Source organism: Melanotaenia boesemani, chromosome 4, assembly GCF_017639745.1.
Source record: "Melanotaenia boesemani isolate fMelBoe1 chromosome 4, fMelBoe1.pri, whole genome shotgun sequence".
Taxonomy (NCBI): Eukaryota; Metazoa; Chordata; class Actinopteri; order Atheriniformes; family Melanotaeniidae; genus Melanotaenia; species Melanotaenia boesemani.
The window spans coordinates 9,999,816-10,016,342 of record NC_055685.1 but is presented as its reverse complement, the minus strand read 5'-3'; the positions used below and the strand labels follow the sequence as shown (position 1 = coordinate 10,016,342).

The 16,527-nt window shown below is 40.2% G+C and overlaps 2 protein-coding genes across 15 annotated transcripts in view; one reads left to right on the top strand and one right to left on the bottom strand.

Moving 5' to 3' along the window:
- The first annotated feature begins 881 nt into the window (after nucleotides 1-881).
- Nucleotides 882-4,273, top strand: LOC121639069 (neural Wiskott-Aldrich syndrome protein-like). Its single transcript, XM_041984250.1, has 4 exons — nucleotides 882-1,047; nucleotides 2,122-2,274; nucleotides 2,352-2,480; nucleotides 2,563-4,273. Exons 1-4 carry the CDS (start codon nucleotides 1,045-1,047, stop codon nucleotides 2,635-2,637), a joined length of 360 nt encoding a protein of 119 aa, XP_041840184.1. The 5' UTR covers nucleotides 882-1,044; the 3' UTR covers nucleotides 2,638-4,273.
- Nucleotides 4,274-7,615: 3,342 nt separating this feature from the next.
- LOC121638415 (nuclear factor 1 X-type-like) overlaps nucleotides 7,616-16,527 on the bottom strand; it is a 121,327-nt gene continuing 112,415 nt past the window's right edge. For 8 of the 14 annotated variants that reach the window (XM_041983186.1, XM_041983180.1, XM_041983184.1 and 5 more), the window contains 3 exons: nucleotides 16,261-16,408; nucleotides 13,386-13,474; nucleotides 7,616-10,237 (listed from right to left, as the gene is read on the bottom strand). In XM_041983186.1, coding sequence (XP_041839120.1) covers nucleotides 10,223-10,237; nucleotides 13,386-13,474; nucleotides 16,261-16,408 — 252 coding nt within the window. In that variant the 3' untranslated portion in view covers nucleotides 7,616-10,222. The remainder of the gene's footprint in view (nucleotides 10,238-13,385; nucleotides 13,475-16,260; nucleotides 16,409-16,527) is intronic. The other 6 variants (XM_041983185.1, XM_041983188.1, XM_041983189.1 and 3 more) reach the window with 2 other exon arrangements.

The window sequence follows — 16,527 nt, the reverse complement described above, 5'->3', positions numbered from 1 at the left end:
GAGAAGGGTTGCATCTAAAAGTTGTAGGATGGTAGATCTCAAGGACCGGACTTGGGCACCCCTGGTCTAGTTCTTCTTTCTTTTGGTTCCTCACAGCCTTTTCTTTGTGTTTTTCTTCTTCAAGATTGTCTTCTTTACAGTCTTCCTTGCATGGAGACCATTTCTGATTAGGCTTCAGACTGTTTAGGAACACACTGCACATCATACTAAGATCTTAGATTTCAGGATAATAGCTTTTTGGGGAATCAATTTGTTTGTTCAAATATATTTAAGCTAAGGTCTCTTATGTGTAAAAAAAAAATAATAATAAAATAAAAAAGAAAAAACTGTCTTTTCCCTTGAATTTTCCCCTTTTGATGCTTAAATGATTTATATGTTACTGTTAAATGGTTTAACAACAAAAGTAAAGAAACAAAACACATTCATCAAATAATAACTAGATGCAAGGACTCGACTAAATTTGAGTGACGCTGCAGCAGCCAACATCCAAAGTAAGTCTTATGAGAGTAAATATTGTTCAGACCACTTTAAAAATTATAAGAGGTTCTAGCTCCTCAGAAAGAAGAAATATATATAAAAAGGAAATGAGTCTCAAGACTTATTTACAATACTGTAATTGGTTACACCCCCCAAATAGTAACACCAAAATTTAAAAAACAAACTAGCAGAAATACAAATTAAAAAAGTTTCAGTACAGGATTTTCTTATATGTGGCTTGTGTGTTATATTTTGGTGTTTGGTGTTGTTTAAATGTAAACAATAATTGGTTTTCATATTACCTTTAAATAATTCCAATGGGGATGCTATTTTAACTTTTTTCAGTTATTATTGAGCCGCAATGATTTTATTTAGAAGAGCATTACCGGATGTTGTTACGTCGCATTGCCGGATGTGTTACTTTACGTCAAAAAATCGTTACTTCCGCTGGAACCTGGGCTGTCCTTTATCGCTAGAAATAATTGCCAGCTTTATTAAACGTTGTTTTCTTATCTTCATTTTCTGTCGTTGAGTATTTTTCTCCATTAGACGTTTTTAAACAGGTAAATGGTAAGTAAAGGAAAAGCCCCACATTTACTGAAGCTAACCCTATAAGCTAACCATATCTCCAGCTTAAAGCCTCCGTGTTATCCTTAGTTTCAGACCGTAAACTGTTCGTAGTGATAGAAAAGTTTTCATCAGTAGGTGAAACGTGGTAGTGTTTATCGTGGCAATTAAATTAATTACTGATTTAAAACTATGTCATATAGTTTTGTTCTAAGGCGACCAATAAAGAAAAGAAAAAAGGCCTAGCACCGAAAAGGTCGGAGAAGGGAAGGAGTGGTAATGATTGATTAAATGCTTTCACCCTTTACAGTTAATGCATATCAGTCTTTAGATTTGTTGTGCTTTTATTACAATTATTATCATCTTTAAACTCAACAATCTACCTGCTTAGTACATGTCCTTTAACGTTTCTGAAAATGAGAAGCTCAGCTCTCTCTTGCATGTTTTTGTGTTCTTTTTTGGCTTCATTTTAAAGCAAATTCATTTAAAGAGTTCTCCCCGTTTTTTTTTTTTTTTTTTTATATGAAAAGCACAGGAAGTTTAAAAATATTTTTTCATGGGAACTGAGACTGCTTGCTTTGTCCCTGTCAGGATGCGCCCTAAACACTGTTTTTCTTAATCTCTCATTTGTGTCAAAAATGGATCAGAGAAATTCTGCTTTTAAGGAAAGGTCTTAAAATCACATGTTTTAACAACAAAAACAATCTGTTACTTAAAATACAGCCTTGAAGAAACTAAAAAAATAGTGAGCACATAGGGAAGCTCTGTTCATTTTAGAGTCTTTGTTCCAGTTCATGTTTTCTTTATTGCTGTTGACAAAGAAAACACATGTGTAAACTCAGCCTAAGATTTTAGTGTAAATGGTTCATATCTTTAAAACCCTTCTACATTTGTGGAAGGAATATTGGATCAAACATCTCTGTAGACATCTAACACTGTTTTGGTTCACATACCTCAATATCCCGTTTCAACTTTATTTAACTAATCAGAACAACTGCCTCTCAGACAGAGAGCCAGTTCTAACCTGAATACAAGATGAGACTTAGGCTTTCTTTTTTGCTATCTCTTAACATTTAGAACATGGTGATCCCACCACCTCCACCTCCACCTCTACCTCCACTCCCATCTTGTAAAAACATGCCTTCCAAGCTTCCTCCACCTATTCCTAAACATGCTGCTGTGCCTTGGAATCCTGTCCAAGAGACAGGTGGTCCACCGCAAGACTCCCAGGTAAATGTCCACCCTGCAGTCTAGACTTAAACTTACACAAAACCCATAAAAGATGATGAAATTATCTGTACATACAGGGCGCAGAGCAAGATGGAGCTCAGGCTCCACTACAAGAAGGACCAGAGGATGGTTTGTGGGATGATGAAAAGGAAAACCATCCGGTGCAGGAAACTGAACCTGAATCAGAGGCATTGGGCACCTCACAGGTATGTAATCTTTAAGATGATCTTTCTTTTCCCCTTAACATATAAGAGAATGACTTTGTGGTGTTAATTTTTTTCTTCCCAGGGTGTTGGGCAAGACCCTGGGCAAGATGAAGCAATCCCTCAACTGAGTGGAGGTGAAGGGGACCACCTGCCATAAAGCACAGTTACTTGAAACGTACAAAGTCATATTCAGATGGGTACTAGAATATTTCTAAAAGACATTAGCTGGTCATTATTGCTACTTTTTTTGTTTTACTTCAGTAGCTGTTTCACGTATGAGCTAGCATCAGAGTTGGGTAATTCCTTTTAAAAGTGACTAATTCAGTCACAAGTTTACTACCAGTAAAATGTAATAAGTTGTGGTACTGTGTTACCTGATAAGGGAAGTAACATGTTAGATTACGTCTACATTACCAAATATAAACAACAGCCAACATAACCTCTACAGCTTCCCACCAGCAACATTAAGCATCTGTGTTTATTCGCTTTATCTGACTAGCTTTTCTTTTTTTGTGGCCTTTAGAAAAATTGATTCAGATTTGTCACGTTTGTGAATGGAAATCTGGCAGCTGCTCTTACTCCAGCACCTCTTGCCACCTGAGCCAGCTGAGGTTTGAAAAAGGTAGCCGCTTCCATTGGCAGGAGTGCAAAAAGAACAGCTAGCATCAGAACATGTGGGTGCTGTGTTTGCAGCTGAGACATTTTAGAGTTGAATAAAATGGTTCAAGCAAGGTAACACTAATTTTCTAACTATCGTAAGGTCATGCCAAACCAGCAAAGTTAAGGCAAATACTCTCAGTTCAGGAACAGGATTTTCTTTAGAAGGAATTAATACTGTTTGTTGTGGACTTGCTACCTTTAACTGACTTTTCCCATAGACTAACAAAGCTGTTTGCACTCTGAAGTTGAAGGAAAAACTAATTTGTTTAAAATGTGCTTCTATATGTTTTTGCTAGAGCTCAGAAAGACTCCCCCGAATTTCAGTGCAATATTTGCTGTGACCAACGTGGTCTTGCATTATGTTCAGGGAAGGACAACTGATCTTTAAAATGTAACGATCTGTTTATGTTCTTATATTGCTTAGTTATTTGGGTTGTCAGTTATATTGCATAGTACAGAAAGACCGTTTGTGTTTTAGTAGTACAGCTTTACCTGTAAGCGGAACTTTGTAGGAGTTGTTTAGTTGTTCCGGGGGAAAAATGTTTTTGATCGCTCGCTGGCCCTGGTGTGGACATAAAAAGTTCTGCACTGGTGCTAGAGCGTTCAACAGTCTGTGATTGTCCCGCAGATTGTAAAGTGTTGTCATCTCCAGTAAAAGGAAGCTAAACGTTATATTCCTGGTCTGGAGTGTCTTTCATGCTGCACACAGCATCCAAAATATATCCTGTTAGCAAAGCTAACAATATATATATTTCTTATAGTTATTTTTGTAATGTAAATCAGATTTATATCCATTACTTGACAATTCTAAATATAAAAAATATAATATTTACATGCACATTTGGACAATGTCCCAGTGAATAAAACAAAAAAGTGTTTTGGTTTTACTGCTTTATAAACTTAATGACCCATGGGTGTAAATGACCTAAAACAGTGGTTCTTAAACTGTTTACATTGTGTACCACCTCAGAAGATATTAGCCTCACCAAGTTGAGTGGTGGCAGCTGTCGTTGCACTGTTACATCCAAACTTTGTCCCTCAACAAGGTTCTGGTCACCATGAGGGGTCTGAGACTATTCTTGTTGTTTGGACATTTTTTGTGTTTTTATACCAAATACAGTGTTTATATTACCCATGTTTGGTTTGCCTCTTTTTTTTTTAGCACAACTTCACCTCTATGATCTGATAAGTAGTTTTTCACTTAAAGTAGTCTTATTACTGTATTGGTCCCAAAATCAACAAATCTTAATTAGAAAAAAAAGTACTTTTTTATTATAATAAAACCAACAAACACCACTTTTTCTTCCTTTTAATAAAATGACATGTATATGGAAAGAAAAGCAGCGAGGATAACGTATCTGCTCTCACACATCAACAGTATAACGAGGGACAACAAACTTATGTATTTGGTAAAATATCTGGTTACAAAAAAAATATATTTTTAAAGGTGCCCAGCAGGTTAGTGCACCTTTAGTAGTTATTCATGACGACTTGACAGGGTCTTAAAACTAGGAGCGCTGCGGTCAGCTTCACCTAGCAAGTCCAGATCTGAAACTCCCAGTTTAAAATATAAAACTAAAAATATGATTATTTTCATTTGATAAGACAAACATATTTATCTGTAATCTACACTGTACCCTCTGCATAATCTGTAAATTGGTTGATATCTTAAATTCTTCTTTGGCTCTAAAAGATCGGCAGATGTTCATAAAACTAGGGGAACATTCATAGTGACAGTGGACATGCTGATGTAAAGACGGTCTAACATTCAGCCTGCTTACAATGTAATTTTAGTGCATCAGGCAGCAGATTTATTTAATAAAAAATAAAATCAAAGTACATTAGAGACTCACAGGAGTGTGAACAATAGTTTGCATAATGAAATGGTTTGGAAAATTTAAGGATCATCTGTAGACCTGAATGTGTCAGTGGATCAACTGCAGATCCAGGAAGTCAAGCTGGGTGGAGCAATGAGTCAGTCAATCAACAAATCTTTTATTGTGGACATCAGCTGACAGCGTCATTGTTTTATTGAGCAGATATTATATTCTAGGTCAAAGCAGGGGACCAACTTTAGTCATTTGTGGAGCTTGAACCACTAAACTTATCATTTCTGACCACTAAGAAGAAACTTCTGCTTCTAATAATGCATCCTCAGGATTATTCTGCCATTTTTCCAGTCAGATTGACTTTTAGACTACACTTTAGCATTTGTTCATCATGTCATGTGATCATGCTTCTCTGTTGAGGCATCAGGGGAAAAAAAAGACACGGCACAGCAAGTGGTACAGTCAAGAACATCCTTTTTTATTCAATCAGGTGCTGCTCTTCTCAAACTGTGTTTTTCATCTTATGGAAAAGAAACTGTAATTAACACATGCATTTCACTTAGAGCTCTGGGGGTGTTCTCGTAAAGAAGTGGTGCTGCACTGAGGGTACAGACAGAGGCGTAGAAGAGCTGGGAGTCAGGTGGGCCAGAGGCGCTGCCTGTTTCACCAATAACCATACACATTTAAGAATATAAAGAACAAAATAAACAACAGAACAAAGACACGGAGCCATCCAGCATGAGGTGGTCAGAGGAGAAAAGTGGAGGGACTTTCCTGAACCCCATTAAAATGCAAGAGATCAGGCTTTTTTTTTTTTTTAGCTAACTGGTTGGTGTATTGTAAATGGTTAATACTGCTGAAGGTTTCACTGCGTGGAACCCACCATAAACAAAAATACTTCACTTTGAAAGATCAGTTTGAGCTGATGAGGGATTTTATCCAGGAACTGCAACCTCCTCCTTTAGCCTCATGCGGGACAAGTCCAGTTATAAGGTGCTTATAGCTTTCATTTTACGGTCCAAGGCGTCCTTAAAAAGAACCTAAACGACAGCATACCCTGATAGCATATATTTAAAGAAATCCAAATTATAAGAAAACGAAAAAGGGGAATAAAAACAAAGCCAAAAAATATAAATAGTTCAAATACAAGAGCAAACTCTTATCCTAGTGAGCAGCCCCTTACCAACTTCCCAAAGCAGTTTATCCAGCCCTCTTGACCACATTAATCTTCTCCATAAACCTCTTAAAAACACCTAAACCAGTGAACCTCCTGTCGCCCCATCCTAAACCACTCAAGGACACCCCCAAAAGCCCGTCAGCGTAATTTGTTCACTTACATTAGCTGCTGAATGGAGAAGCTGAAGAAGATGGGTATGGTAATACAATGTGAAGCATACAGACAAGAATAACATGTGAGCTAACTGCATTCTGCTCAGACAAAAAGTTTTTTTTCAGCAATATCTTTTTTTTTTTTTTTTTTTTTTCCCCCACCCTCCCAACAGCAGAGAGGGTTGGGGGGAGAGAGAGAGAGCGCAAGAGACGCAGAGTGACGGACACACAGTTACAGACTACTCCAGTGTCTAAGAGAAAACAGACAGTGGAGACAGAGGAAAAGAAAAAAAGCAAGAGCTGAACGAGAACAAGTTTTTTTGCCTTTTCAGTTTTTTTTTCTCATTTATCAATAAAAAGTCAAGAACTAATTCACACCAGTTTCCTTTTGTACTCTACAAAGGCGCATATCTATATATATATTATAAACATATAGATACACAGCTTTGATAATAAAGAAAGGATCGAGGGGAGGAACAATGAAGGGGATTCATTTCAAAGCCAGAGGAAGAAGTTGTCCCCGGACGCTCAACAGGCAGAAAACCTTTCGTCTCCTTGTCGTACTCACGGGCAACCTGCTACCTCGGGTCATTTCGAAGAAAAAGAAGGGAAAAACAAACTAACAAAAAAAAAAAAAAAGGGGGGGGGGGGGGGGGGGGGGGGGGGGGGGGTGGGTGGGGTCGATCTGGATTACAAAATGGAGTCTGTGAACAAAAGGCACTTTCAAGGGACAACCTTTAACTGCTGGGAAACTATACACTACGGCACAAGCACTAGAAGAGTCATTTACAGAGGAAGGGGTGGAACAGGGGAGAGGCTCACCTTGCTGCCTGTTTCAGAAATGGCTCAGACCTCATATTTATGCCTGATTATAAGCTACGTTTGCCCCTTTTCTGTCTGTTATCTGTACAGAAGGTATTAGCTTAAAACACGCTCCACTTACATGACTGATGTCTAAACACAACCAGATCAGCTCTGTCAGGCTCCTGATTCACACACATATTAGGTAATGAGAAGGAGAATGAAAAGGTTCTCTGGGCATGAAGCACCCCCCACAGGGCAGGGAGGAACCTGTCATACATGGGAAAGAAAGAAATTGAACTGGGAGGGTTGATTTGCATTTTGCTGGTGAGTTTCAGGCAGTGCACGGGTACATTTTTCTGCACAGACAGTATATTTTTGTTTAATTTCTTTCTAAAGGTTGAACCAAAATGCCTTTTGTGTCACAACCTTAAGGATTAGGAACCTCTCCCCCCTACTCGATACAAAGAGAAGAATACAAATAGAGAGAGGAATAATGCTGTTTCCTAAATGGACTGTTAATTTTATTCATTTATAATAGTTCTGAATGTACTTTATAGTGTTAAAGCACCAGTTTTCATCTGATGATAGATTCTTTTTTTTCCTTCAGCCCTCCCACATTTTTATAAACAAATGATTACACATAAAACATTAAAAAAAGAGACAAAGGAAATAAAAACAAATACCCCCAACTTACAAAGACTAGGATTTTTCATGGCCCTCTAAGTTTAGAGTCCCGGAGCTTATGGACTTGAAACAAAAACTTTTTTTTTTTCTCTTTTCTCTTAGCTTTCTTAAAAATCTCTAACAGACAAACACAATGATCTACCCAATGCATTGCACGTGGCTCAATCGACACATATTTTTCAATAATAATACTTTCCATCAAAAAACAAACACTTTTCTTCAAACCTACTGTCGATTTCTGACATTTTCATCTAAGGTATTACAACGCTGCACTGCAGATGGCGATGGCGTGTTTCGTTTTGATTCGTAACAGTAAGGTGGTGTTACTGAAACGGGTTGTGGATGGGGGTGAGAGTTCAGAAAATAACTAGACTGCCAAGAAGCTTGAGTAGTAAAAGTTAAAAAGGAGCATATATCATAAATATATATGTATAGGATCTCTCTTTCTGTCTATACATAAAAAAAGGTTGCAGTCCTCTATAAAGATCTCTCCCAGGCAAATGGTTTCCACATGCACCAACGCTAACGTTCCCTGTAGCTTTTAAGAGGGAAGAAAACCTGAAGTTTATAACTAATTGCATGAAGGGATTACAGAGGCACTTCCATATTGTTATAGTTTTGATATATGGGTTTAGTACATAGAGTTAATGTTTCTAGAGAGTCTGAGAGCAGCGTCTCAGCCTGGTTTACTATCCCTGCAAAAAACAGAACCAACAGCCAGGCAGTCCAGTTATTTTGTGAGGTCAGCTTTTTGGTGGATTGTGTCATGATGAAAACATCAATTTTAATGTGAACATTTACATAAATATTTGAAATTAAAAAGACAAATCTTAAATGAATGAAAAACCATTAACAAAGGCATTTTGGAGAACCAAATATAAAGGCTTCCCTTTATTATTCTGTCAGGTTTGTCTGTGGTGTTAGTGTGCATTTTATGTGTGTGTTTGTGTGTGTACTCCTCTCGATTTTCAGGGTGAAGCAATGCAAAGGGTGCATGTGATGAACTGTTACCGTGTCCATATGTGAGAGATTTGAGAACCTGCTATGACTGTGCTGCTAGAATCTGAGCATGGTGCTTCGTGAATTACTGCAAACTGAAAGAAAAATTGTAATGACATGCAAGAACAGGTTAAAACCAAATCCGGAAAACTAAAACAAACAAAAGATGAGAAAAAAATTGCAAGAAAATGCCTACAAACAAAATTAAGGCTAATATTATGATGGTGATGCTGCGTGTGGAATACTGTGTGAATAATGAGATGATGTTATGAGAGGTGTGAGTGTGACAGACTGTTCTGGAAAGGGTGGTCTGCAAACATGTGTGTCTGTGTAAGTGCTGCTTTTTAATTATTTCAGGGCCCAGACGCCAAAATTGGCACAGCTTCACCTCTGCAATGGTAGCCAGCCACTGCTCACTTCTCTAATCGCTCATTTGACCATTGATGTGCAACAAAATTCGTCCCTTATTAAAAATTAATAGTGCATAGGTGAGGGGACGAAAGAGCACATGTAGAGTTAGTGTTATTACTGTCTGTCGTGTGTTCACTTTCTTGCACTCGCCTCATGGCTATCACTTCTCCCACAGCAGGACGCCCTGATACTTTGACAGGTAAACAAAGACTAGCCACTTAGTGCATATACGTCACACCATCACATGGTGTCACCGCAATTGGCCAATCAGAAATGAAAGAAGACTCAGAGGCCGAGCAAACGGAGCAGCAGAGCGCTGCGATTGGCAGGTGTGCAGCTGTGGTGGCGGTCTTGACCCTGAGCAGCATGGAGCTCCAGGTGGGGTGGTGTGTGAGAGTGTGTGTAGGGAGGGTGATGGGCAATGGGTGGGACTGTGAACTTTGAGGAGAGGTGCACAGAGAGAAATACACAGATATAAATGTGTGCAGTTTGGGTTGAAAACCTTTAAACTTGCACATCCGACTCATTTACCACTACTTTCTCTTTTTTTGGGGGGGGGGGATCTCCCAGCCAATGCATGGAGTTTCATTGTGGAGACAACAAAATGAAGGAAAATATATATATTTATATAAAAAAGAAAGAAAAACAAATGTTTAATTGGTCATTTGTCAGATTTCTACGTTGTGTTTCCTTTCTGACATTTCAAAGTGTGTGAGACAGTTCCTCAACTTCCTTTTCCTCCTCCCTGCGTTCTGAGTCTGTCCACTCAATCTCATTGAAGCCTCCTGCATGAAAGGGGACAAACATTCCTGTTTGAATGATGCTGAAGGGGGAATCCTCTTGGGGGGGGGGGGGGGGGGGGGGGCTTGTGGGGTTCTTCGGGTTCTGTAGTAGTACTTTCAATAGTGTTTGGCGAGAAAGACCCTTTAGTGTCAACAGTTTGTTCTTTATCAGCTGTGATGCGTTTGTTTTTCAAATTTCAAATTTTCATGACACAACTTTAGCTGTTGATTCAGAGAGGCCTTGTCAGAGGAACCAGGACTGTGGAAAGAAGCAGAAAATTTATTGTTTTAGTTTGTTACATCTTGTCATCAGATTAACGTTTAGACTCAATTCACCATTTCGCTGCAGCGTGCAGTGAAGAGAGAAAAGCATGACAGAGTATGCCAGTGACAGTTATGAATTATGACCACATAACTGCATCTTACGCACATACACACACACACACACACACACACACAAAGTGCATCTTACACACACACAAACTGCATTTTACACACACACACACACAAACTGCATCTTACACACACACAAACTGCATTTAACACACACATGCACGCAAACTGCATCTTACGCACACACACACACACACACAAACTGTATCTTACACACACACAAACAAACACACACACACACAGACAGATTTTAATCATGCTATAAATGCATTAATAAAGTTAGTCAGTGTTGTTACATCATTGGTTTTCCAAAAGTGAGCTCATGGTAATCTGAGCTGCTGCAAGTTTATTACCTAGAAAGAGAAAAGTTCATTTATTTAGTTATTGTTAAAACTGCAAAAAAAAAAAAACAAAAAAAAAAAAAAAAAAAAGGTATACATTATGGTGATTATTTCTCTGATTACTTTTACTTAATCATGTCTATGGTTAAAGAAAAGATACATAATTATAATTTAAAAAGCTGTTTATCTCCCTATTTTCTATAATAATAATAATAATAATTATTATTATTATTATGATTATTATGATTTTTATTATTATGAGTAACTGCATGATTTCAACTTTTCAATAATATAGAAATAAATTTTAAAAAATAATTTTGAGCTTGAGACATGGCTATATAATTACTTTTTTAAGAGATGGGCAAACTGATAGAGAGTTACTGGTGTAAATGTTAATCTGTAATGTAAATCTGCCACTAGAGGGCAACCCCTACAGTAGTTGCTGAGCTCAGCTGTCCCATAGAGTGCTGAAAAAGTTACTACCTCAACTTCACTGCTTGCTGATTTTAAAAAGGCTGACTCAACTATAACCCTTTGAAACAAGAATTAAAAAAGAATTTAAAAACTATTTCTTGTGTGAGTCTAGTTGTTTTTTTTGTTTTGTTTTTTTCCAGTGAGCCAGCACAGAATTCTATCTGGTCTGTCACTTGCTACCAGTTTACATGTAAAGTGATCCTCCTAATATGTCTGTGCTCTGTGGGCCAGAGTAGTCTCAGGCTACGCTGTAAAGCTACTGAGAGCAGCTACTCCAGGGATCCGGTTTCTTAGTTTGATAAGAGGGCCGAGTGGAGGCTTTGGCACAGGCTGAGCTGTTCTGGCTGCCTCTGACATTCCACAGGCTTCGGCTCACAGCTACTCACCACACCTTCTACAGCGAACTCTCTGTTGCACCCCCATTTGAGCAAACCCTTAGAAAGATTCAACCCCCTAAACCTCCATTTCTCCTCTTCAGTCTTTGCCTCCTCTTTGGTGTTTGGAGATAACTCCTCCTTCTGCTGGCTCCAACTTCCACAACACCCTTTCTCTTTTCCTCCCTCTCCTACTCCAGCTCTCCCAGTGTAATCCTTGGCAGTGAAAAGTGACCCCCCCCCACCCCCCCAAACTCCCTCTCTAAATACCCCCCCAACCCCCCCAAGTCCAAGTTCAACTGCCTATGACATCATGTCTGGTTGCTACTGGCAACCAGACAGCCAGGACGTGACTGTGGAGTGCAGCAAGCTTCAACTAACTCCCCGACTGCTTTTTTCCCGTCCCGTTCTCTAACATTTTTCCTGCATGCTCCCCTACCTTCCCCGCTCTCTTCCTGCACAGCTGAGGCCTCACCACCAGAGAGCCCCTCAGACCAACTTTTCTTTGCTTCTTACTCTGACACCAGTAAAAAGATCCGTTCTCTCTCTGTCTTGGCTAGTTGGCGAGCAGGCAGCAAGGCGGGCTGGCAGGGCCCTCGTCTGAACCTTGCCATATGCCAGAGAACAGCAGGACAGGCAGGGACCTCTGTTACTCACTCTGGCTGAGGCTGCTGCTGACCCACTAGGCTCAGCTAATGGAGAGCTGTTGGTAATGATGCCCAGGTTCTCTCTGTGCTTAAGGTTAAGCCGTTAGAAAGGTTGAAAGGGCACACTTTTCAGAAGAGAATAACAATTCTGATACAAGTTGTAAAAGCTTTTTTTTTTTTTTTTTTTTTTTTTTTTTTAGAATAAGAGGCAAGAGTCCTTACTCAGTATATATGCATATGTACTAGCACACATTTGGACTGAGTCTGGATGTCCCCTCAGTGCCAAGGCTGCATCTGTGGGAGAGTAGTGCAGGTGGGGAGGTTGGGGAGCAGCAGGAGGACAGAGGCAGCGTGGGCTGCTGATGCGCTGGGTTGAGATGGGGGGGGCAGCTGAACGGAGCTGTGCCGAGGAGGAATGCAGATTGTTCCCATGTGTGGGGAGGGCAGGAGAGCTGAGTTGGCTGCAGGCAGGTGCGGTTAGCCCCTAATGAGAAAAGTTGTGTTGGTAATGGAGGAGGCCCAAGACACTGCAGCCCAGTGGCAGAGCACAGCCAAAGCTGAAACCACAATGTACTGCGCTGCTGGCCTCACACGCTGCATTAATACACACTGTGGGGCCTTGCAGATATAAATCAGCACCGCTGGAGCTGAAACTAACTGGCACTGCTTGCATTCACTGTGAGAAATCTGCTGTGGTAGAGACACTGTAAACCAATACTGAAACTAAAGGCCTTGATACATGGGCAACACTGCTTCAGTTGATACAGTTTGGGAATGATTTATCAACCATATTCATATGTTAAAATGAGATAAAATCACCTTTTAAGACCTTTAAAATCTTCTGCTTCTGATGACGACAACATGATACTCTGGAAGAATCTAATTTAACTCTAAGTTGGGATTCTTTGGCCTAGATTTTGTAGTATTTATACTGCTGATCATCTCCGATAATCATGGTTATGGATTCCATCACTGATTGTTGCCTCTGCATCATGGCCTTCACTCTGAACGACATGCTTTTTTAACCCAGATGCCTGGAAAGTCGCATCCACGAACAGCAATGTGTAGTGTCAGGCTTAAGTGGGGTGACGAGTGAAAAGGAAGAAAAAGACACAAAACAGGAGGAGGAGGAGGTGGATATGTGGATGTTAAGTAAATGAGGGAGGCTGGCAGGGTACCTGAGTCTGCTGGGGGATATTCAGAAAGTTGTCCCGTGTTCCGATGCCGACAAACCGGTTGGGAGCTGTGGAGCCTGGCGTGGAGTATGCTATAAACAGAGAGATACAAGTGTGTACATGCTTTTACACATACACATACACACTCAGCTTGTAGCAGAGTTTGATGCCCTAATCACCATTTTTTAAATATATATTTTAATATTAAAATATTTGGTAAATACATTAAGGGTCAGGGATACTGATTCCCTATTGGCCACATGGATGATTTGATCTAATTCTTGGTAGGTTTGTTTTTTTTTTTGTTTTTTTTTTTGTGTTTTTTCTTTTCCTCAACCAATTAATCTGTGGTTAAGAGGGGCCTAGAATCTGAAATAATTCAGCTCTAACATGGTGAAGGTCTTGCCCTCAGGTATGGCAGTGCTGTTAGTCACAAATGCTCCTCAGCAGCCCCTGGCCTCAATAAAGAGCTGTTGAAACTACAGAAAACCAATGAGGATTCACTATAGACTTGAGCTGTGGAGTAACTGTAATGCCCCATCAGAGTTTATGGGGGGCATCTTTCATACACAGTGACACCACTCAGTGTTACAAAAGGATCAAATTTAGGGCAGTTATGCTAACTGGACTCCAACATGACTGCTGAGTAAAAGCTTTGCTGTTAATGAACTGAGTGAGTTGACGGGATGGGGATGCGCAGGGGTAACAGTGATAGGGCTGGAAACTGATGCATGAGTGACTGTCACATATGCATGTGTGTTTGTGTGTGTGTTTTATGGCTGTTAAGACTTTTGATAATCAGAGACAAACTTAAACAGAAAAAATACAGGGATAACAGTCACCGAGATGAGGAAAAATGATGCAAAGTGTCATATTTATTTATATAGATGTCAATATAAATAAATAGAAGTGATGTCAATCAGAGAGTAGGAAGGAAGGAAAGTGAGGAGGAAGAGCAGATAGGAAGAGGAGAGGAGAAAGTGTTAGAAGGAGAAGGAGCCATGGTCGCTTCGTCCAGTGCCCCCTCTTGGTGTGCCTCTCCCATGTCCCGACTCTTGTACCGCACCTGTGTGGGTGGAACCAACAAAGCCTCACCGCTCTCTGATCACACTCCTTTCTCCCGCTCCCCCAGTGTAGCACTAATTAGACATGTTTGATTAAATTCTATTATTCATGTTTAGAGAGATAGGTTATTCTTGTTATACTGTGATTTTTGTCTTTTTTGTTGTTCTCAGTTTTTATTGCTGTGAGGTTTGTGTGAAAGTGGCGAGGGGATTGCGTGGGTAAAGTGGGGCATCATGTTTTTTTTGGAGTCCACGCCAACTGCCCTAATTTTGTTCCCTTAAAAAGGAAAAAGAGAGAAATAAAGGAAAAGGAAACAAAGAAAGGAGGGTATGAGCACATATCAAACAAAGAAAAGAAGAAAGAAAAAAAAAAGAAAAAGAAATGAGAGACGACAGTAGATTGTATTGTTGCTGTCAGACAGACATGCAAAGTCTGCGTTGATCAAAGGCTTATAGCTACAGAGGAAACTAGCTAAGCTCTGTTCTCGCAAACTACAAAACACATCCAATAGAGGGAAGATAAACTGCACTGCCTCTTGTGGTGCTAGCAGGAAATCCAACACCGAGAGAGATAAAGAGAGACAAAAAGACTCTGAGGAGAAGTGAGAGAAGAGTGGAGGAAGGAGGCGGAGGTGGTTTGCAAAGACATGAGGAGAGAAAAGAAGGCTAAACTTCAGAGATGATAGAGTGCAAGAAATACAAGCCCCTTTCAGACATGCACTGCTTTCCATAAATGTGATGGCAATTTAACGCACTGGCATTTCGTCTTAATGAATTCGCCACTTCGTAATAATTTGCCATGTTTATCTAATCAGGTCGAACCTACAAATATTTATTCATCCCTGTCAACATGACCCGGTCTGAACTGCTGTAGTCATGTTAACGGACAGTTCAACAGGTTTCCTTATCATTTGATGCGACAACGAAGTGTTTCTATTTTCTGTTTTTGTTTTTCCACAGTTGTTGAGCTAAATAAACAGGAAAAACAGCTGACTGCAGCTGCAGCTTCTCCTCTTCCAAACACTGCAGACAGCACAGAAATGATGGCGAATGTGTGTTTCTTGTGCTAAGACACAGCTTAGTGCAATTTATCCCTAATGAATTATAAACAAAACATTGGTAGGTTGGTATGTTTTACTCTCATGACAATATGACACAGATAAAGAGGACTCTGATGTTGTGAGTAATCAGGTCAAATAATGTGTGCGCATCGTATCTCTACATCACTAACGAGTGTATTTCTGTTTAAAACACTCAGGAACATTAAAGTAAATGCGAACTGTGTATCAATGACTGAACGCTATTGCTTTAATAGTTTGCTAAATCCATAAATGTTACATATTTCTCATGTCCGAAAAGGGCTACAGACGAGATTGAAAGGGGTTCTCTTGTTTGGCAAAGGCGTGGCTTCTGCCTTGATAATTCTGCATTTTGCTGGTGAAGTACAGTTGTGTACAGTATATTAGGTGATGAATGACACAGGAGTGAAGCTCCTGGGGCTGCTGAGTGTTTGATTGAGCAGATTGAAGCCATAGCAATAGCCATAACAGATGACCCAGACCTGTGCTCTTATAGTAATTAACCCACATGATTACAGGAGAGAGATCTGGTTTGGCAGCACTGCACATAAATACTGGGACGTCTATCATGGCTACTTCTGTTTCAGTCTTACAGGACTGATGTAGAAGGAGGACATATAAAGGATAAATCTTATACCAATATTCTCTCCGACTGGTTTTTCTGACAAGTCTTTGGGGCGACTGGGGCATTTATGCGGGTTTGTGGAGGGGAGTGGGAGTGGTGGGGTGACTTACACGGAGATGCGGGTGAGCTGAGTCCGCCGTCAGTGGGCGTGCTGATGGTTTTAGAGTCGGGCATGGGGAGGGGCACAGGGCGTGCCACCGGGGGTGGCGGGGGCAGCAGGAAGGAGCCCGGCAATTTGCTCTGGCCACCTCCATTAGGCTGCAGATGGACCATACAGACAGGGTGAGTAGGACACACCCTGAGATTATACAGTGTACAGGGACCCCCCCCCCCCCAACACACACTCACACACAACCAACAAAAAGTCACAAAGATGG

Bases quoted from the DNA above. Each gene is read 5' to 3' on its own strand.
- LOC121639069 (XM_041984250.1), top strand. The intron at 2,275-2,351 runs GTAAATGTCCAC...CTGTACATACAG, and splicing joins GTCCACCGCAAGACTCCCAG to GGCGCAGAGCAAGATGGAGC. The intron at 2,481-2,562 runs GTATGTAATCTT...TTTTCTTCCCAG, and splicing joins AGGCATTGGGCACCTCACAG to GGTGTTGGGCAAGACCCTGG.